Source organism: Xenopus laevis, chromosome 5L (assembly GCF_017654675.1).
Source record: "Xenopus laevis strain J_2021 chromosome 5L, Xenopus_laevis_v10.1, whole genome shotgun sequence".
NCBI lineage: Eukaryota > Metazoa > Chordata > Amphibia > Anura > Pipidae > Xenopus > Xenopus laevis.
This window is the reverse complement of record NC_054379.1, coordinates 32,546,846-32,568,537: the sequence shown is the minus strand read 5'-3', so window position 1 is coordinate 32,568,537 and position 21,692 is coordinate 32,546,846. Positions and strand designations below refer to the sequence as shown.

Genomic DNA, 21,692 nt, shown 5'->3' with positions numbered 1-21,692 from the left:
GGTTATCACTGGAGGAACCCGCGGCAGTTTTCTGAGGATTGGAGTACCGGCCAGGTATCAGCTAAGTGAATACAATTACTAAAGGGGTGCCTATCTATTTGCACCCCCAGTGACAACATAGTAAGTTAGGTTGAAAAAACATATATATATATATATATATATATATATATATATATATATATATATATATATATATATATATATATATATATATATATATATATATATATATTATATATATATATATATATATATATATATATATATATATATACATATATATATATATATACATATATATATATATATACATATATATATACATATATATATATATATATATATATATATATATATATATATATATATATATATATATATAAAACCTGCCTAACTGCTAGTTGATCTAGAGAAAAGCAAAAAAAAAATAAAACATTTGAAGTCTCTCCAATTTGCTCAGAGGGAGAAAAAGTGCTGGATCAACTTGAACTATGAACTATCTTCCATAGTCCAGTATTCCCTCACTTGCTAAAAAGCCATCCAACCAAAAGGGTTGTTCTTTTTTAATTAACTTTCATAATGATGTAGAGAATGATTTTCTGAGGCAATTTGCAATTAGTTTTTTTTATTCAGCAGCTCTCTCCAGTTTGCAATTTCAACAAATGACCCTAGCAACCATGCACTCATATATGAATAGGAGAGGCCTGACTAGAAAGATGAGTAATAAAAAGCAATAACAAGAAATCTGTAGCCTTATAGAGCATTTGCATTTTTTAGATTGGGTTAGTGACCCCCCATTTGAAAGCTAGAAAGGGTCAGAAGAAGGCAAATAATTCAAAAACTATAAAAAAAAATAAACAATGAAAACCAATGGAAAAGTTGCTATAACATACTAAACGTTAACTTAAAGGCAATCCACCCCTTTAAAGCTATCTATAGATATCTGATTATTGTCTTTACTTCTCCTTTAATAGAAACACATTATCCAGTAATATAAATCCTAATTATTCCTATCATCTGCCTAAAAGGGAAATTGATATAAGTTGCTTGGCATCATTATAATGTAAAGCAACTCTGCCCTCAGATATTTACAGGTGTACATGATTACTATGAGACATGGTTCACATTTATGCCAGTGATAAAAAGCCTAAAGAAGTGTGCCTGCTGCCTCCTATTCAGCTGAATGGAATATATCAAGAAAAAGAGCACTTGCAAAGACCGATCTTCCAGGCAGACTTGTCAAAATCAAAAGTAGTTTTTATTCCAGTACACAAGGATACAGCCTACACGTTTCATATCACTCAGATACTTAATCATAGGATGGCCTACAGGGCCAATGATTAATTGGATAAATGATCTGAGTGATATGAAATGCTTAAGGCTATATCCTTGTGTACTTGTGTCTTTGCAAGTGCCTGCTCTTTTTCTTGATACAGTGATCCGCTCCCTAAGCTGAGGGTTCAGGGCGGTGCACCTGGACCTCTTCTCACAACTGGTAAGTTTTTTTGAAACCTGAGAACTTTATATTTATATATTACTACTATCAACAACTGTGTATTCTCTATATTGAATGGAATATGCGCCTAGAAGCAACAGCAATGGGTTTTTTCAGCCTAAAATGCACCAATGCTTGTGATTTCAAGGTCTATATAAATACAGCAGTAAACCCTCAAATTAATGTTGCTCTGAGTCCTCTGTCAAAAGAAACAGCACATTTCTTTCTTTCTTTTGTGTACACATGGGTTTTGTATCAGACTTCCTGTTTTCAGCTTAATCCTTCAGGGCTAGGGCTTGAGCATGCTCAGTTTGCTTCTCTTCCCCCTCCCTGCTGTAATCGGAGCCCAGAGCTATGAGAAAGCAGGGAGAGAATGAGGCAGGAAGTGATGTCACACCAATGTAATATGGCAGCTGCTATCCTACATAAACAGAGAGAGCTTCTAGAGCTGTCTAAAGCATTTTACAGAATAAATATAGTATTATAGCTTGCACTATTGTGGGTAATCTATTGGCAATAAACTGCTTCGGTAACTTTCCTTCTCCTTTAATTGTCCTGAAAATTTTAATCAGAAAAGTTATAGGTACAAGTATGGGATCAATTACAAGAAATGCAAGAGACTTGGGGTTTTCCAGCTAAGGAGTCTTGGCATAATTTGGAGTACCTTGCTACGAAAAAACATGTAAACATTAAAAACAGATTTATGCAAGCATGGTTACCATGAATTAAAAGTTACTGTTTCATTATTACAGAGATGAAAACAAGAACTGTTTGCTAATGTAACACTATGGTAACTAGAATTCCTACTTTTTAGAGATTTCTGGATAAGAGATTTCTAGCTGTATTGTATTTGCCATATTTTAGTAAAGAAAATTCAAATACATACGTACCAAGGAAACCACATTGTTTGTAATGACACCCCCAAATAAGCTTTTGACAGTATTTTTCTGTGAAGATGAAACAGATGTCAATTTTTGCCTGTGTTATGGCTACAGAGAAATTTCATGTATAATCTGCTATGAAATAACTCACCAGTTCAGGCGACATTTCTTCAATTTTTGTAATAAGATCTGTAAAGAACTCTGTCATATCCTTCTGTTCCCCTGTATTAAGAGGTTGTTTATCCATTGTGTATGTCTTACAGAACGGCCTTGGATTGTAAGCTTTGCATTCACTTTCCTTTAATATACATACATTCAAATGAGTACATTTAACCATGAGAATCTCGTCAATCTTTACAACAGGTCTGTGTAAGAAGGAATCTAAATACAAGTGTATGTTGATATCCAGTCGCCAAGGACATAACAAACAAGGCAAGTTGTTTAATTTAAAAACAATGCGGAGTCACAAATGCAAGCTATAATTTAAGCGGGTTGTATACTACCTTTTGGAACATTAGTTCAATATAGAAGGATTGTTTTAATAAAAAAATAGCTCTTTTTTTATTTCTTGCAGTTCAAAATCTGAAAAGTAAGTTCATTCTACTTCCTGATCCCTACAAGCACAATGAAAACAACCAGCAATCCACTGAAAGCCTCTGTATAATATAACGAAAATTATAATTTAATATAAGCTTTAGCATACTGAAATAAGTAGGGTTGCACCGAATCCAGGATTCGGTTCAGGATTTGGCCAGGTTCCAACCTTTTTCAGCATGTTTCGGCCGAATCCTTCTGCACGGTCGAACCAAATCTGAATCATAATTTGCATATGCAAATTAGGGGCAAGGAGGGAAACTGTGTGACTTTTTGTCACAAAACAAGGAAGTAAAAATTGTTTTCCCCTTCACACCCCTAATTCGCATATGCAAAGTAGGATTCGGTTCAGCTGAATCTTTCCCGAAGGATTCGGGGTTCAGCCGAATCCAAAATAGTAGATTCAGTGCATCCTTAGAAATAAGAAATTTTCTAAATACAATCAAATTCTATACTGTTTCTGAAATAATCAAGTTCATCTTTGCTATTCCTCTGTTTCTCTGCATTCTCTCTTCATGCAGCAGTTGGGTGTCAGATATTCATTGACAGTTAGATCCAATATATCTTATAGAGGGTCTCCTTTTGCCTGGAAGATGCATTAGAGTTCACTCTAATAAAATCTAGGGATGCACTGAATCCAGGATTCGGTTCGGGATTTGGCCTTTTTTTAGCAGGATTCAAATTCGGGTGAATCCATGTGTGTGGCTGAACCGAATCAGAATCCTAATTTGCATATGTAAATTAGGTGTGGGAAGGGAAATCATGTGACTTTTCATCTCAAAACAAGGAAGTAAAAGTGTTCTCTCACGTTTTCCTTTCCCGTCTCCAATTTGCATATGGAAATTAGGATTCTGATTCCACAAAGGATTTGGCCGAAACCCAAATAGTGGATTCAGTGCATCACTAATAAAATCACGGGAAATTCAGTCTCTCTACATGCAGGATTTGTGCAGAAGGCAGTTATTTTGTTTTACTGGAATCAGTTTGAATGAGCTCTAATAAATCTGATAGGAAAGGAAGCCCATCCCCTATTAGATATATTGGATCTGACACCCAACTGCTGCATGAAGACAGAATAAAGAAATACAGATGCCGAGAGGGGGATAGTGACCATAAACTTGAATATTTCAGAAACAATGTAGAATATTTAATTTCCTATTTCAGTATGCCAAAGCTAATATTAAATTTTCATTTTTGTGATAGTTACCCTTTAAAGGCTGCAGCTGTAGGAAGGGAAGGGTTTATTTATACAGAGGGCTTCTCTGTGACTTGTTTTGACCTTGTTGGTTAGGACAGGAAATAGAATATGTCTTTAGTTTGAGATATTACTGTTTAGTGGAAGAAATAACCATAATCACAGATTTCCTAATTAGAATGATAGGCATAAGTATGTTAATCGCAAGGCCTAGGATATACTGCCCCTTTTACACCATTCATGAAGGTAATCAAACAAAAGAAACACTGTACAGGGTCTTACCTAGGATTTCAATAAAGCCCTTGCAGTAAACTACCCTAGAAACATCAAAGCTTTAGGGACAGTCAGTTTGCAATCAGGGGCCATGGAAGATCATTGCACTGGAGGTTGGCCATGGGGGTGGCCTAGGTTTTGGTGGGGCACCATAATGAAAATGTTTCCTGCACCCTGCGCAAATTCTGGTGGACTACGGGGAATCTGTCCGCCCAGTTCTGACACCTATGCATGTCATATAACTTCCATGTAAGTGGACTCATTGCAAAACAGTTAAACTTAAAGTAACTAATGGTGTTTTACAGTAGAACTCCCATTTTACATCCCCCTGATGTTAAGTTTTCCCTCATTTTACACTGATGTTTTGGGGTCCAACCTATATATTATGCATAATACACTTCCCTTATTTTACATTTTCCTGGATTTTACAAAAAAAATTTCTGTCCAACACTTTTTCAGTTCAGTTGTTTTCAGCAGAAATAAAGACTTTTCTCAATCACCTTCTATGTGTGATCATTTTAATCTAATATGTAAGTGTCAAGTTTAATTTTTCACCTTCTTATGTCTTTCTAAAGCAGCTCTGGAAGGAGGGGGGGGTCACCAACTCTGTAACTGTTCTAAATTGATACATTAGTTGGTACATTTTTTACTTTTGTCCCTGCTGAACAGAATCCCTGAGTTTCATTAAAGGCAGCTGTTAGAATTGATACAATAGTTGCTAATATTCCACAGATGCTGCTGAGAAATGTATCAACTATTGTAGCAAATTGTAAAAGTTAGAATCCACACCTGAATTACTGAGCTGCCAGACTGAAAAACAAGAGAGAGGAACATTAACTTAAATTTTGGAAAAACTTTGGTAAAACAAAAAAGATGGAAAGCAGCTGAAAAAAGGCTATTTTCTGGTGATCTGAAAACAACTGAACTTAGAAAATTATTTGGAAGGTGAATAACTAGGCTTCGAGTGCCATCCCGCCGGTGATTTAGATTCTTATCTGGCCAACTAAATCTCCCTGAATCTTCTTGTGTGTCTCTGAAGAAATACCTGACTCTTGCTACATTGTTTTACGAGTAAGACCCAGAGAACAGAAAGCAACAAACAAACCTGCAACAACAATGATGAAAAGAAATGTATTTAATGTATATTAGAAATCTCCGGGAATTAAATTTCCTTGGCATTTGTAAAGTTGCTGACATAGAATTATCTTTTTATGCATACATTTCCCTTTGTAGCTAGAGAAATCAGTTTTGCGAAGTTATTAATTAAAACGCAGACCTTTGATTAGGTGCTAAAAAGGAATAAGAGATACCAAACAATATGAGCTTCTGTTTACTTTGCATCGTGCAAATGGCAGAAAGAATAGGAGTTCTCATTTGTGCATATATTTTAGACAGATAAAAACATTAAATAAAAAGAAAATCCAAGCTTAGTAAATAAACATTTTATTTTAATTCAGCATTCATGACTCAAACACAGTAAAGATGTTTACAAAAACACCATAATAAAGTACTATTTTAACTACAAGTCAACCATCAAGGTAAAAAGAAAAAAAAAAAGAAATTGATTAAATTATATTTAAATTATAAGCTAGAACAGCCTTTTCAAAAGAAGCAAAAGTGTAAGAGGAAACAACTCCACTTACCATTAAATATGTAAACATTTTTTGGAGCTCCAGCAAAGTTGTTTTATGCTTCATATCTTCTGAATACTGAAAGAAAAAAAAACATATTTTAATGACTGATTTGATCTAGGCCTGTTCTCCAGGTCAGTGGTTTTATGACATTCATGTGTTTAGCTGCTCCTACACTATATTAAAATGTTAAAGCTATTGGAACTCTTTGTAGGGCTGAGTTTCAGAAGTGTATAAATAGATACTTGTCAGGAATACTATGGTGAGAAGGGAGAATTCCAAGAAAAAATATTTAATTCCTACCTAACCCAGGTTTAAATAGAAACTTTTGTAAATTTCTTTTTGGCAAGTGCATGTGTTTCACATATGAAAAATTAAACATCAGTTTTTTAGAGATAGACTGACAAGCCTGACATCTGGCCTTTACTTTTAAATCAGTTAGTAGAAACAAGTATAGCTGGGACAATGGAAATTCTGCGCATTGACTTTATTTGACCAGCAGCCTTGCAAACAAGTCCTAAAGCTAAACACATTAACACTTCTACTTGATGTGAGGCATCTTTTTATATGCTAGTAGAATGTTTCAGAGGAACTCCTGAAGTTACAAAAACCATAACTTGAAAGAGGCTGAAACAGACCGCTTGCTTTGAAGAGTACAGATATGTAAAAAGTGCGCTACAATCTCTTCATGTATGGTCATATCATTAAAATGACCATGCACTTACACTTATTCCACTTACACTTACTATAAGACGTTGAATAGCAGGTATGGGGAATAGTGAAATATTACAGAAAATTATGGTTCTGCCCCGTATTTGTGAATCTTTCATCAGAACCTAGAAGCATAGTTAGGAAAAGAAAACGTAAAGAGATGGTGTCTGATCTAATAAAAATGCAAGGAACCAGGTATGTTGATGTAATTCTGATAATGTTGAAGGCCCTGTCAAAGCCAGAGCTTCAAGACAAAAAAAAGGTCTGTAAAGACAAATTGTACCCTGCCAGAGTTCACAATTTTGGCACAGATATCTTAGAGCCAAGTGAATTAGTATTGTGGGGATAAGCCAGGACTGTGAAGAGAAAAAACCCTTGGTTTATTTAATAAGATGCTATATATATTCATCAGTATACCTGCAGCTCCAGTACAAACAGTGTAAACACACAATAAAAAGAAATGGAGGAAACACGTGAGGATGCTGTTTAGCCTTAACCAGTCCCTGATAAAAACACCTTACTTTAACAGAGCAAAAGTAACAGAGCAATTAATGTGGGGTTAAAGGGATACTGTCATGGGAAAAAAAAAATTTTTTCAAAATGAATCAGTTAATAGTGCTGCTCCAGCAGAATTCTGCACTGAAATCAATTTCTCAAAAGAGCAAACAGATTTTTTTATATTCAATTTTGAAATCTGACATGGGGCTAGACATTTTGTCAATTACCCAGCTGCCCCAAGTCATGTGACTTGTGCCTGCACAGGAGAGAAATGCTTTCTGGCAGGCTGCTGTTTTTCCTTCTCAATGTAACTGAATGTGTCTCAGTGGGACATGGGTTTTTACTATTGAGTGTTGTTCTTAGATCTACCAGGCAGCTGTTATCTTGTTTTAGGGAGCTGCTATCTGGTTACCTTCCCATTGTTCTTTTGTTTGGCTGCTGGGGGGGGGGGTGATATCACTCCAACTTGCAGTGCAGCAGTAAAGAGTGATTGAAGTTTATCAGAGCACAAGTCACATGACTTGGGGCAGCTGGGAAATTGACAAAATGTCTAGCCCCATGTCAGATTTCAAAATTGAATATAAAAAAATCTGTTTGCTCTTTTGAGAAATAGATTTCAGTGCAGAATTCTGCTGGAGCAGCACTATTAACTGATTCATTTTGAAAAAAAATTTTTTTCCCATGACAGTATCCCTTTAAATCCCTCATCACTTTTTATATTTTCAACGTTAAGGAGAATTCCTGCAGGTCTTTCCTTTGCAGGGTATGGAGCAAGAGTCTCTAGGTTCTTAAGGTGGCCATATACCAGGGGTCCCCAACCTTTTTTACCCGTGAGCCACATTCAAATGTTAATAGAGTTGGGGAGCAACACAAGCATGAAAAAGTCCCTTGGGTGCCAAATAAGGGCAGTGATTGGCTATTTGGTAGCCCCTATGTGGGCTGGCAGCCTACAGGAGGCTCTACTTGGCACTATACTTAGTTTTTATGCAAATAAAACTTGCCTGGAATTCAAAAATAAGCACCTGGTTTGAGGTCACTGGGAGCAACATCCAAAGGGTTGAAGAGCAACATGTTGCTCACGAGCTACTGGTTGGGGATATTCTGTGCGTGTATGGCAGGAGACAAGCCTACCGAAATTGGTAGAAGTCTTGGATATTGGCCGGCTCATCGATCAGGCTGGCTGAAAAATTTTATTCGGATACCTTTAAAGGCACGCAAACATTTCAGTTAGTTTTGAATCCTCAGATACAGGAAGAATTCTATTTTTTCTACCTGTATATCTGATGATTCAGCTCGAATGCGTCTGTATTGAAAACAAACGATCTTTCCTGCGACCAATGGTCACAGGGAACATCGTAATTGTTACATCTAAGGCCACCTTTAGACTATGAAGCACAGCTGATGACCTGAATGGATGGACATTGGGAACATACTAAAATATTGAAAGTCCTTTTCAATATGTACTAAAGGACACACAGCTTGCCCAGGTGTAGTAATCTATGGCAACCAATAAATGTTTCTTACAAGTGCCTAGCAAGTTACTACAGGTGACTTGACCTTTAGCAAACTTTGCACCTTTTTAGATGATCCCCTTAATTCCTTTTTGCCCATTATAATTTTTAGTATGGGCACCAGAGTAAATTTGTTTATTTCTGCTTCTGGAGAGTTTCATCCCTTGGTTACCTGTGTCCAACAGAGAAAATATGCTCAGCACTCGACATTTCAAGGAATGAATAATGAAAAATATATTGATAACATACCTTTGCAGTAAAGATGGCTTGCCTGGCCTCAGGGATCATGTAGAGCTGCTGAATGGTGGAAGCCAGATAGCATGTTGCCCCAAGGTTAGTCAGGCCAACAAACCTGCATTCAGCTCTGACATCATCATGGGGCCAATAATCCCATTTGTAGGGGGCATGGGAAGCTGCAAGGTATAACAAACATTGAACAATTTTAAATGATATAAAACCTTTCTAAATTAAATTTCTAAATTAAACTGTACATAGGCATTCGTGATTATCGCTTTTTGTGTCTCCCCACAATCCAATTCAGCCCTGCATCACTTGTTCTTTGTCATAAAATACTCAGTTTTGCCTCGGGGGTGGTGCTTTCTGCATGACAAAGGGGATGCCAGTAGCACCCAGTTCTGACCAGCAGGAAATATTTTATGCTGAATACAATTATTTCAGATGTTCAGACGTAAAAAAAAGCCATTTAATATAAGCAAATATACAATGCAAAATATACAATGAGAGAGAGAGAGGGAGGAAGAGTCGCACTTGCAGGTCTTTTGAATTGCCGTGAATTTTAATAGCAGGAGAGCGATTCTTCCTCTACATTTATTCACAATTAAAGCTTCAGGGGTTTGTGTTTTGTGTTGTGTGTGTGTGTGTACACTGCCGTGTACGAAGCAGCAGCTCTGTGCCAATTTTTTATATAAAATATAGGAGCTACTTGCGTACCCAGTGGTCTCCCTCCTGTCGTATAAATGCTTCTGAAGCTGCAAAACTCCAATGTACTGCCCTCATGACTGTAATCACATATTGTTGCAACAATTCATGTTTCTATTTTCTTGGTATTAATACCAAGCATGAAATGTTGAGTGCAATAATACATATTGAACTGTCTAATAAGGATCCACAAAATTAAAGAATTTATAAAAACAAAAATATAGGAGCCAACACACATCCCACAACATAATAGTAATAGTGTAAATAATCAGACTCTTACACTGCATGTGTTGCGCCATTACCCAGTTATGTAACAGCCTGTAGTTCTCCACTGAGCCTTTCACCATTTCCACTAAGAGGTCATAAGCAGCAGCTCGGGAAGAATGAGTTTTACATTTCGGCTGCAATTTGTCTTTCAAGCTTGGCAGCAAGAAAAGGAGATTAAAAACATCTCTGAGGAACTCCTGGAAACAAATAAATGAGTAAGACAGTGGCCACTAACCAACCGGGCAAATATAAGGTTTATTTAACTAGGCAAGTAAACTTACCTGACCCTCTCTAGAAAACTTAAAAGGGGGCTTATGTTTGATGACACTGGTAGCAAGCCTTAGAAGGCCAGTCATTCCATCATCTTCTACGTTTCCATCCTGGTAGTCGAAGATTTCTCGGCTGCAAGAAAATGCCAAGAAAGCTACATTTTCAATCTATTTTACGGATTTACAGGAATTTATTGTTCCATTATGAATAAATAAAATAAACGGTTTCCACCAAAAAATAATTATAGTTTTCACTTACCTTCTTATACAGTCAGCCAAATGTCGCGCAAGGGCATCTAAATCAAGTAGTGTTGTCTAGAGAAAGAGAGCAATAGATAAATTATTCTGATGTTTTTGAAAAAAACACACTACCACCCTGTGGATGAAGATGCAGCTATATTTTTAACTTTTCTAACAATAAAATTATTTTTTAACTGAATTTCTCTGGTCCTGTGGATCCGTTCGAGTGCTGGTCAGCTCTGCTTCCATATTCTAAGCTGTTATCTTGTTACCTGTCCATTGCTCTGTTGATAGGCTGCTGGGGGGGTATCACTTTAACTTGCAGTGTAACAGTAAAGAGTGCCTGAAGTTTATCAGAGCACATATCACATGATTCAGGACACCTGGGAAATTGACATGTCTAGCTCCATTTCAGGTTTCAAAATTAAATATAAAAAAAATCTATTTGCTCTTTTGAAAAACGGATTTCAGTGCAGAAGTCTGCTGGGGCAGCACTACTAACTGATGTATTTTGAATAAAAAAAGTTTTTCCATGACAGTATCCCTTTAAAGATAATTTAAATAATAAACATAATACAACTGTTTTGCATCCAATAAGGATGAATTATATCTTAGTTGGGATCAAGTACTAAGTACTGTTTTATTATCACAGGGGGAAAATTAAAAATTTGAGTTATTTGATTACAATGGAGTCTACGGGAGACGGCCTTCACTTTTTTCTGAGCTTTCTGGATAATGTATCCCAAACTTGTACTGGTTGGATGTCTGGTCTAGCCTAGTTCACTTCAAAGTTGAAAGTGCAAAAAGCAAAAGAAATAGTTTCTTATAACGTATTGATAGAACTAAATAAAAAAAACAATATACATCATCCCAGCTATTACATGTGGTGCTAAGTAAATTGCCAAATCAATTAGGCTACAATCAAACATTTTACTCTGTGACATTAGGATAAATACCCAATATACTTACATATAATTATTAACAATATTAAAAAAAAACAATAACACCTCTTTGTTTTATATGACACAAATTAATTCCCCAAACACTTGTTTTCTTTAGGCAAAAGAAAAAAATTATTTTTGTATACCTGGCTGGCATCTTTGACATGGATATTATCAATCAGCTTACACAGTAACCAAAAATATTCTTTACATCCAGGTCGTAAAATAATTTCTTCCTCATAGTCCTCCATCTGAAAATAAATGATGAACCATTGGTGAATTCACAAATAAACTGAGCAGACTATTTGGCAACACTGCTTAAACGAGTGCAGTGGTGTGAGAAATTATTTATTTACTTTACTATCTTTTTATTCCCACCATTATTCCTTGTACTTATGTTAAGTGTAAGTGTTCATTTCACAAATTTTAATAATTTTCAATATAAAACAGTAAAAAGGGCTGAATGAAGGACCTGTTTTTTAACCAATAAGAAATCTGAACATATTATCCAAATTGTTTTATGCATTTTATATGCATAAATGGTCTATTGTACAGTACAAGTTATTACATCCATAATGCAGTATAATTTTATAAAGAATCTCTTACCCGCACTGGCTTCAGAGCTTGAGCGTCAGGAAGGAACTTTAATAAGGTGGATGCTGCCAGAAGCAAAAAAGAGCGATTTATAGAGTCCCCACCATCAAGACCAGACAGGGAAAGCTTGTACAAGCCATTACACGCTTCATGGCGAACTGCAGTCTTTGGATAGAAAAACAGATAAATGGTTTTAATCTACAGCTTTAATAAAACATTGAAACTAGATGCAGCAGTAGTCAAACGTGTAAAAGGGTCAAAAAGACTTCTGTTTTTTAAAGGCTTTATCTAAACAACTGAATAAATTAATACACAAACAGGAAAGATAGGGAATGCCATTACATATCATGATGTACAGATTGATGCGTTAGCATGGTACACAGATCATACAAGCATGAGTTCGGGGTCAAGGTAGAGTGACATTCACAGTTTGTTTCGTCCCATACTAAACTTGGTGGAGCGTGTGTGCATCTTCCCACAGTTGCCAGATGCTTTCATATTTTTGGGGGCAGCCTCTAGACCAATAGGTAAATGTAATAAGAGGTAGTACTGTAGCTACTGTCTCCCTCCATTCCTTAGGGGTTGGTGATGTGTTAGACTTTCAACTTCAGTGCATAATATAGGAGGGCTGGAAACATAGCTTTTTGATTGCTGTGAGGGACAATGTCATCAATTACACCCATCAGGCAGACCTCAGGGGAGACAACATGGGGAAAGTCAAGATTAGAGTGGAGTTCATGCACAATTTGCCCCCCAATTTGTTGAATGCTGTGGCATGACCAAATTATGTGAAGGAATGAGGCTCGAGGTTACTGGCATCTTGCGCAGTTCATCCTGTTACCTTGTGAAATTTGGCTAATTGCTCAGGAGTGTAGTATAGTTGATGCAACATTTTTAACAGTATTAATCTATCTGTGGATGAAATTAGGTAGTTGTATGCTTTAGATGTAGCCTCATCCCGGATTCAGGCTAGGCACAGCTGCTGTCTATTTCCCATAGGAGGCTTGGAAGGGGGGGGGGCGTTTCATAGCAATTAGACTAGGTATAGCCTAGTCACCAGCTTGCAATGGTCCAAAGGATACTCTCTACCCCAGTTGGTATATAGTTGAGCTGTAGGTGTTGGAATTGTTGATGAAATGTATGCTGTAATTGCAGGTAGGCAAAAAAATTAGGTGGCTTTTCAGGTTTGGTCTGTTTGATTTGAAGACTTCTGTTTTTAAGATAGAAGTTTTTAAGTTGCCATGTAATCCAGTTGCACAAAGGCTCTTTCCAAAACCCATGCTCGGACCAAAGTTAAGTAGTTTCCTTAGGGGATTGGCACACACAGCAATATGTCTCCCACAGGAAAGAGAAGTATAATAAAGACTTTGCTACATGGACCCAGTAGAATAGAAGCTGTGATCCCTGCTGATTGTGAGTAAATGCATAAGAAGACATTCTCTTGCGATTACCCAGGATTGCTGCATCTAAAGTGTTTAATTTAACCCATAGGTTCTGCTGGAAAACAAAGCATTCATCTAGGGCTGATAGGTTAGGTGATAGAGAAACTTAATTTTAACTGATATAGAATGTTTGAGATGGTTATTATTTGGTATATACCTCTATTATGTAGAGCCAGTACCAAAATAGCATTATTACCGGGCATGGTCTATATATATATATATATATAAAACTAAACTTTTAAATTAGAACATGTATGTAGGATGTTTCTTTTCTTCTTAATTCTTCAAACAGGACACACATAATTTCTCAGCATTTTTCGTTACTACTTTGCTATGTGAGAAACCGGTCTTCCATGAGAAAGTATAAATGAGTAAATGCATAAGAAGGCATTCTCTTGCAATTACCCAGGATCGTCGCATGTAAAGTGTTTCACATGCGTTGGTTCTAATGGATCCAGGTGGTAGATTTGGGGTCTGCTGCTAGTGCAGATTTCCAACAGAAGACAAATGTCCTCATGTGCTATTGCCCTTAGTGAGCCACATTGCCTTAACACAGTCTCTCTGTGCTCCCCTTTTCTTTTTATCTCTACTAGTTGATTGGACTCTCAGATGGGAAGCAGTAGGAGGCACCCATAGGTTCTGCTGGAAAACAAAGTATTCATCTAGGGCCATGAGGTTATATTCACAGCAATGAAAGCCTAATGGACAGCCCTGTAGCACTGAGATGAAACCAATTTGCTGAGAAGCTACCGGCTTATTTCTGGCTAGAACTGGGAAGGATCTGGATGTGGGATGATCTTGTTCTAGAAATTTAGAAATCTGCTTGGGAAGCTACCTGCAAGCTGTCTGCAGTAGAAGTTGTCGATGGGGCAACAGTTGTCCATAAAGGGAAATTAAGGTTACATTTTTAAAGTTATGCAAGAGGAGAAACTCATCCATACATCAAATTTTTTAAGTAACACCTGTATTTAATATTTTCATGGAACCACAAGGATTGTTTTAGAGAAAACTTACTACCTTTATGGGTTCAACATGCTGGGAAATTACCTACTCCTTAGTTGAACTGAACTGAAGAATGTACTACACACCTACCAAATTTCTTTAGACTTATCATGACCCAGATGAATAAAAACCTTCATAAACAGACACAGTGTAAATTAAAGGACACTGGCCAAAACACATGGTTAGAATTGCTTACCTCTGGAATAAGAAGGGTTAATTTTTTGAGCCAATCGTGCAAATTATCGCTGTCTGCAAGGCTGGATTTCACCATAGAGCAACAGTGAGCCCAGCTGACCAGGAGCCACATTGAATAATGTGTTACTAAACAAGGACAAGATAAAGATAACTTAGCTAAAATGAAACAAATATCCACCTCCCCCCCCAACAAATCCTTGCTGCAAGTACTCTCATTAGTTAAAGCATTAGGAAAACAATGTAGCAGTAATCCGTTCTCCAATTGGTCAGTTAATGATCTGGCTTCTTCTGCATCGTTTTTGAGAGTCATAATGAGCAGATATAAAAATATTTTTTCCCCAAAAGTTATTTGTTCCTACAATTATTTACACAATTGTATTCAATGTTTTAACGCAGAAGTGAATATTAAAGCACTTTATTTCCACAGATTTGCTACCTCTGAATTTGCACCCCTGGGCTCATCTACATTATCCACTGGTCTCCTTTCTATGCAAACTCCTGTTAATCCTATAATAATAATTTCCCATCTCTAACTACAAACACGTGCATTAGAAAGTGGCGGCCCTTTGTTTTGTTAGCCGCAGCGGACTGAATATTTTACAATCCCAGTGGATTTTACAAAAAAAACATGGCAGCTCCTGATTTTAATATATATGCTTTTATATAAATACAACATAAAAGAAGAGGTGAGTGAAATCTTTTACCTTCATGCCTGGACCTGTGATCTGACTGGGCTTTCAGTACCCTGTAAATAGAGGCCACATAACAGGATTACATGCATCTGCATTTTATAATTACGGTATTCTCACTGTATATTTAATGTATAAGGAAATAGGATCTGATGCTTAAGCTTTCAACTACCTGTTGGTCCATTAAAAGGTATCATTCTATCTACCTTTCATTAATGAAATATTTTTGAGTATTGACACACCTACTTTCCACAGGTTATTTTTCATACATATAACTTTTATTCCTTTATAAAGTCATAAACCTTAGTTCTCTTAATTGTTTAAAGTCCTTGCTCTCATTACAGGGGGCCTAGGCTACTTTCGTGGTATGACCATCCACCATCAAAAATAATGTTTTTAATTGAATTAAGATATCACAACATATACTTTTATTCTGAATGGGCAATAAAGCACACGCTACTTCAAGTGACAATACCCTTTTTAATAAAGGCCGACAATTTTTTTTTAACTAAATATAAAGTTTTTGATATATATATTCAGCATTTACCTTGGTGCTAAATTGTCATACGTATAGGCTACAGACATTAACCGCTGAATCAAACAGGTTCCTTGGACAAGGACTAGAAATACCTTCAAAAAAAAAAAAGAAAAGGGAGACTTTCTGTTAAAAAGGCATTAAAACTTTCTATGGCATGTGCATCACATATTAAAACTAGAATACAAGATGCCACTGCTTTAGAACTTTATTATGAAGATGTAATGTATCACCTCCGTTAAACGTGGTATGTGAAGGCCCTTTGGATGTTCTCCTGTAGACTTTCTTGATTTGCCAGGCCATGCCCTTTTTCTGTGGCTTTCTGATACTCCAGACCAGGCAAAAACATCATGATAGGCCAGATCCAAGTCTGTTGGATCCACAGCAAACTGGCAGATCAACTTTAGCAAACATGCTAAACAGTCCAGCTGCCACTGAAAGACAAAAAAAATGCATATGCAACAGTTATGACCCGTGGTCTAAAGACACTTTGTGGCATGACAATATTGTTATTGCTTTGGACACTCACAGTGTAAAAGAATGTTATTTTTTTTTATATTTGCAGGATCATACATTGTCAAACAAACTGGAAACTTACTACTGTCCAGGATTCCTGTTCTTTAGGTTCCAAAATTCCTGAATTGAATATCTCAATCAGTTGCTGGAGACCTCCTGCAGCCACAAACTAAAAATATATTACGAGTCAATACAGGCAAATGCACATTTGCAAATTAGCAACATTATTTATTTATAGAGCTTACAGGTTCCAAATTATTTACTACATAAAAAGAGTTAAGAACACAAAGCAAATAACTGCTGAGTCATAACTAGATGCTCCAATGTGTTTCATTTGTATTCAATAGTTATAAAAATATGAAAGCATTGATGCCTTGCATGCCTGGTTGATATAGCTCAACAAAGGGTGCTGCGGCATCTCCTTGCCAGTGGCACAAAAGAAAATGTGTTCATGTTCCATGTATTAAAGGAATGTATTAAAGAAATAACATGCAGCCTTTTAACAGTCTGGGGTAACATGAGAGGCAAATGAAATTCTGATTGTTGCCAATCACTGTACTAATGAATTTAAAAAATATACATTATTTAAAATATTAACCTATGAACAAAACTTATAAAAGGGATTGTGGAGTTATCCTCATGGTGATCCTTGTCCTTCTTGCAAAATTATCTGCCAGTGCCTGGTATGTGTCCATTATACAAAGCTTTCATTTCACAGTGAACTCACTCCTGGGCCAAGATGGAGTGAAAGAAAGATGGCAGTGACATAGTAGTAGTAGGTGGCAGAAAATAAAAGCTATTGACACTTGTTTTTAGACATAAACTTAATTATAACCAGCTAAATGTGGAGAAGTATTTACATAATATCCACAAATTGGCTATTTTTTTTTTTTTTCTTATTATACAAATAACCCACAGTTTATCTCTAATAAGCCTGCCATGCACATATACTGTCCTAAGTTACATTAGGGTTTATGGTTTACCATTACTGCCCACTGGACAGAAAGCAGTATTCTAAACGTGGCCATAAACGGGCCAATAAAAGCGGGCGACAGACTGAGCTTATTGGCCCATGTTTGGGGCCCTCTGATAAAAATCTCGTCGGATCACAGACCGCATCTGTTTGTTGATTCGGTCAATAACCCATACTCCTTGCATTATGATCCGATTGTTGGGCCCTAGGGCCACGAATAGATCAGTCCGATATCGCACACCTCAAGGTGGGCATATTGGGAACAGATCCACTCATTTGGCGAAATCTCTGTGTTTCGCCACCTTAAGACAATTTGTTAGAATGAAAGATAAATAAGCAAAGCTTAAACAAAAAGATAAGCACCAACAATTAAGTTAAACCTGCCTTTTGGTTGCCAGGTTATGTGACCGATGGCAACCAAAGAACATGTTTACTTGCACCCTATAAAAGGCCAAATAAGAAAGTCAACAATTGAGAAACCTTACATAATTAATTAATTAACATATGTAAACATCCCCTTTAAATCAATCATGTGATGTGAACGTCAAATGACATATTCAGTTAGTAGTTGTTAAAGGAATATAAACCCCTCAAACAAACTGCATGGTGCTTCTCTGAGCATTTTTGCATTTTACAGTCTTTATGCTACGTAGTGGCTTACATAGTAATTTAAGTGAGGTTTAAAAAAGACATACATCAAGTTCAACCTTTTATGACTATAAATTATGGTTTCTGGGATATTTGCATTTATACTGCTAAAAAGAATCAGTTGGCGCAACATAGAGTCAGAAAACCTGGGGTGAATCAAATAAAGGAAGAGCATAGAAAGTGCAGTAGGTAATTAGTCACGGACACTGCTATAAGCAGTTAAATTGTATAAAACGTCAAAAAAAAAAGAGAAGGAAGTAAACCTCAAAAGTGCTCAGAGGATGATTTTGAGTAAGTTTACATCAGTGTTTTGGGGGGGGGGGGGAAGGTTTCTCTCATGTGTAGACATGAGTGTGGCCCATGTGTGGCCACCTGTAGCCTCCCCAAACAAAAATGTCACCCTCAGCCCCTGGTAAGGGGGTATGGCTTTAATAGTTTAAAACAAAGTTCTAGTAAAACAACATTATAGTGAAAACAAATGTGTGCCTCAGGTAAAAAAAAGTCTTAAAGTGGCAAACATAAAAATATAGGTAGCAAAGTATTATGGTAGAAAAATATTAACAGAACCTTGCAGCTCCATGTGTTTTTACTGTTTTCAATTTGATCTTCACTTGAATCATCAGAGTCTGGATACAAGTCGCTGTAACTACCCTGTGAAAATGAAAAAAAAATGTTTTGTACAGCTTTAAAACATTACTATTTACCCAAATCAGTAGTTGAGTAGAAGCAGTCTTTACATTGTCTTAACTATAGTCATTAGATACAACTTAAATAATTCAGCCTGTCCTATAAGGGCTACTGCACATAGGGTTCTTTTAATTGCCAAAACTCTTGGCAGAAATTAAAACTCAATGAATATCCCCAATCTCATCCCATTCACTGGATGAAAAGAGTGTCTTGCTCAGAACTTGCTACTATTGATAGAAAATCTGCTGGTAGCAGAATGGGAAGCTATTGGGCTTGAGCAGAAACAACCTAAAACAAGGCATGTGCCATAGTCTTTAAGATTATCATACAGGAATAGATTTGGTTGGGCAGTCTGGCCAATTGTGTAACTCAACCATCTATCGATACAAGAGGTCAGTGTTGGGTTCTGAAAGACTCCCCTGTGACCCTGTTTGAACTTTAAGGAGATGTTCTGTTTAAAAATGTAATTTATCAAAGCACTATATATAATATATATCATATTGAAGATAAGAGAATAAAAGGGCAGAATTTACTTCCAGCAATTCCAGCTGTCAAAGCCTAGACGGGCAATCTGTAGATTGTGGCAAATGCCAGAAGGACTGCTGTAAGATGCTGTTGAGAGCCACTATTTACTGGGCCTCTGGGGAGCTGTTTGGGCCTCAGTGTTAACTGAAATGCCAACATGTGTTTAAAATTTCAGGCCACACATACCACTATTGATTGTTGTGTATGGCCAACAGTAAGGTATCCATTCATCTTTTTGCCCTGACAGCCAATTAACTGATACACTGTAGGACTGGCCTACGTTTTATGTGATTCATTTCTTTGTACGTTTGATGGCTTTAATTACACACTAGGCAAGTATACAGAACAATCACCAGTTTACAGGATATATGTATACATTATGAAAGTGCAGTAGGTGCACAACAATGTCTATATAACAAAACCTGAGTGCTAAACATACTACACAGCTACTGTATATAAAGCAGAAAAGAAAAAGGCCCATATAAGAAGGCAGGGCTGGAGTAAAATAATGTTATATGGTTGCAAGCCCTACACATCTTTTGAAAAGTGCCATCCAACCGTGGCCAGGATTACTAACAAAACCACAGTCTACATTAAGGCTTTTCTTACTGTGGATTCTCTTCGTATTCTTCGGTTTGGTTTTCCCAGAGCTTCGATAATTTCTAAAGCATATAGGAGTTTATGAGCACTTTTTATCCTAAGCAAGTCCTTCCAACAAGGCACATCATTACCCTAAAAAGAGAAAAAATTAAGAAATACTCAGCTTTGTAATGGATACAAAAGTAGACATTGCATTCTTTGTAACAATCCTCTGTGCACAGTGGAAGCCAATTGATTAGCTGTTGGATTTAAAAAATGAGGGAGTTGGGCATTACACTGCCTAAATTCACTTGTGTGACAGTGTCATGCTGCACCAGATGGCATTTATGCATGGCTCAACACATCTGGGGTTCTATTCCCATAATACACATTTTAGCTTTGCTTTTTACTAACAATAAAGGACATAAAATAATGCCATAAAGTGAGAAGACCTGAATAAACATTTTCTACATAAAACTATACTATGTCTAGACAAAGAGAGTGAGAGTTTTTAATATATTGCTGGACACTCATTCTTCAAATGAGGAGCCTGTTAATAAGAAACAGGGTTTATTACAATTATAAATTAATTTGCACGGCTACACAAAAACAATTTAGTGCTAGATACATGCATAGGAAATGCATAGGAATTATCCTTTACCATTCTCTGATATGAAGACAACTTACTGTGGGGCTTAATATGATTTTTATGCACAAAATGGGAAAAAGGCATTCTACTTATATAATGCTGCTAAAAATTGCAAAATAATTAAAATATCATCCACTAGAAGACTTTTGCCCTCTAGACTATCATGTAGCCTCTAAAACAGATTTACCTGCTCATCTGAAACATTTTGGAAAGCCTGCAGCATGTTGGGGCAGGTAGGAAGCAACATGAGTAGCTCCCAGACACGCCTGGATAGGTTTTCTGCATGGAGATGCAGCTCTTCACATCTTGCACTCTAAACAAAAAAAAAAATATATACACTGGATCTCATCAAAAGAATGTTAGCTTATCACTTTAGCACCCTATCCTAAACACAAATTCAATACTGACCATCTTTACACAGTACTGGGCCCCTGAAAAATATTCAGTACTGTTAAATAGTCAACATGGGCCTAAAACACTGTGTGGGCCCTTAATGAATTTAGGATAGTGTTCTTGATTGTAGAGTTGCATGGGAATGCATTCTATGAAAGTATATTTCCCACCCCCTACCACATGGAGCAGCTTTCTACAGCTATTAATTAGCATTTCTCTATCTAAATGCCATTTTTTTGTTGGGTGGGACTTTTTTTAAGAGCAGCTAGCCTAAAAACTCTGGAGTCTCCCACAGCATTACTGATGCATTGCATACTTTCCTCAGTATTTTATGTGAATAGCTATTATTTATGCCTCTATTATTCAGCTTAATGGAAATGTATTTAATCATACCTCAACATCTTCCATAACCATTTCTCCAGATGGAGGCTTAAAAGAGGCCAGCATTTCTAACAAGCCAAAGAGCGTAGAAAGATGAGGTTCTTGTAGTAGCAGAAGCATTGGTATGTTCTCTTTTTGTGGTGGGGGTAGGCATGATGCAGGCAGCTGTATACCTTCACCTTTTCGCTCTCGGCGTGGGGCACCCAAGGATACAAACACCATCTAAAAACAAGGAATGAAGGTTTTTCATATTTAACGTTATGTTTATATACTGTACAAGCAAGATAAACATGTAACCATTCTAAGGTCATCTTGCACCTGTTAGTTTATGCAGTAGATCAGCCAAAACAATGGAATTGAAACTCCATAAAAAATGTAATTGCTTTCATTTCATATGATTTCTGTACACAGGACGATAAGTTCATACATGTACAGTACC

The 21,692-nt window shown here is 36.6% G+C and overlaps 1 protein-coding gene across 3 annotated transcripts in view; it reads right to left on the bottom strand.

Moving 5' to 3' along the window:
* usp34.L (ubiquitin specific peptidase 34 L homeolog) overlaps positions 1–21,692 on the bottom strand; it is a 139,206-nt gene that overhangs the window by 45,977 nt on the left and 71,537 nt on the right. For all 3 annotated transcript variants that reach the window (XM_018262841.2, XM_018262843.2, XM_018262844.2), the window contains exons 28-45: positions 21,266–21,475; positions 20,667–20,792; positions 19,861–19,983; positions 18,607–18,690; positions 16,501–16,587; positions 16,136–16,336; positions 15,915–15,997; positions 15,383–15,423; positions 14,680–14,804; positions 12,052–12,204; positions 11,592–11,696; positions 10,524–10,579; positions 10,277–10,397; positions 10,009–10,192; positions 9,039–9,202; positions 6,082–6,147; positions 2,528–2,674; positions 2,386–2,442 (exon numbers count right to left, since the gene is read on the bottom strand). In XM_018262841.2, coding sequence (XP_018118330.1) covers positions 2,386–2,442; positions 2,528–2,674; positions 6,082–6,147; positions 9,039–9,202; positions 10,009–10,192; positions 10,277–10,397; positions 10,524–10,579; positions 11,592–11,696; positions 12,052–12,204; positions 14,680–14,804; positions 15,383–15,423; positions 15,915–15,997; positions 16,136–16,336; positions 16,501–16,587; positions 18,607–18,690; positions 19,861–19,983; positions 20,667–20,792; positions 21,266–21,475 — 2,133 coding nt within the window. The remainder of the gene's footprint in view (positions 1–2,385; positions 2,443–2,527; positions 2,675–6,081; positions 6,148–9,038; positions 9,203–10,008; positions 10,193–10,276; positions 10,398–10,523; positions 10,580–11,591; positions 11,697–12,051; positions 12,205–14,679; positions 14,805–15,382; positions 15,424–15,914; positions 15,998–16,135; positions 16,337–16,500; positions 16,588–18,606; positions 18,691–19,860; positions 19,984–20,666; positions 20,793–21,265; positions 21,476–21,692) is intronic.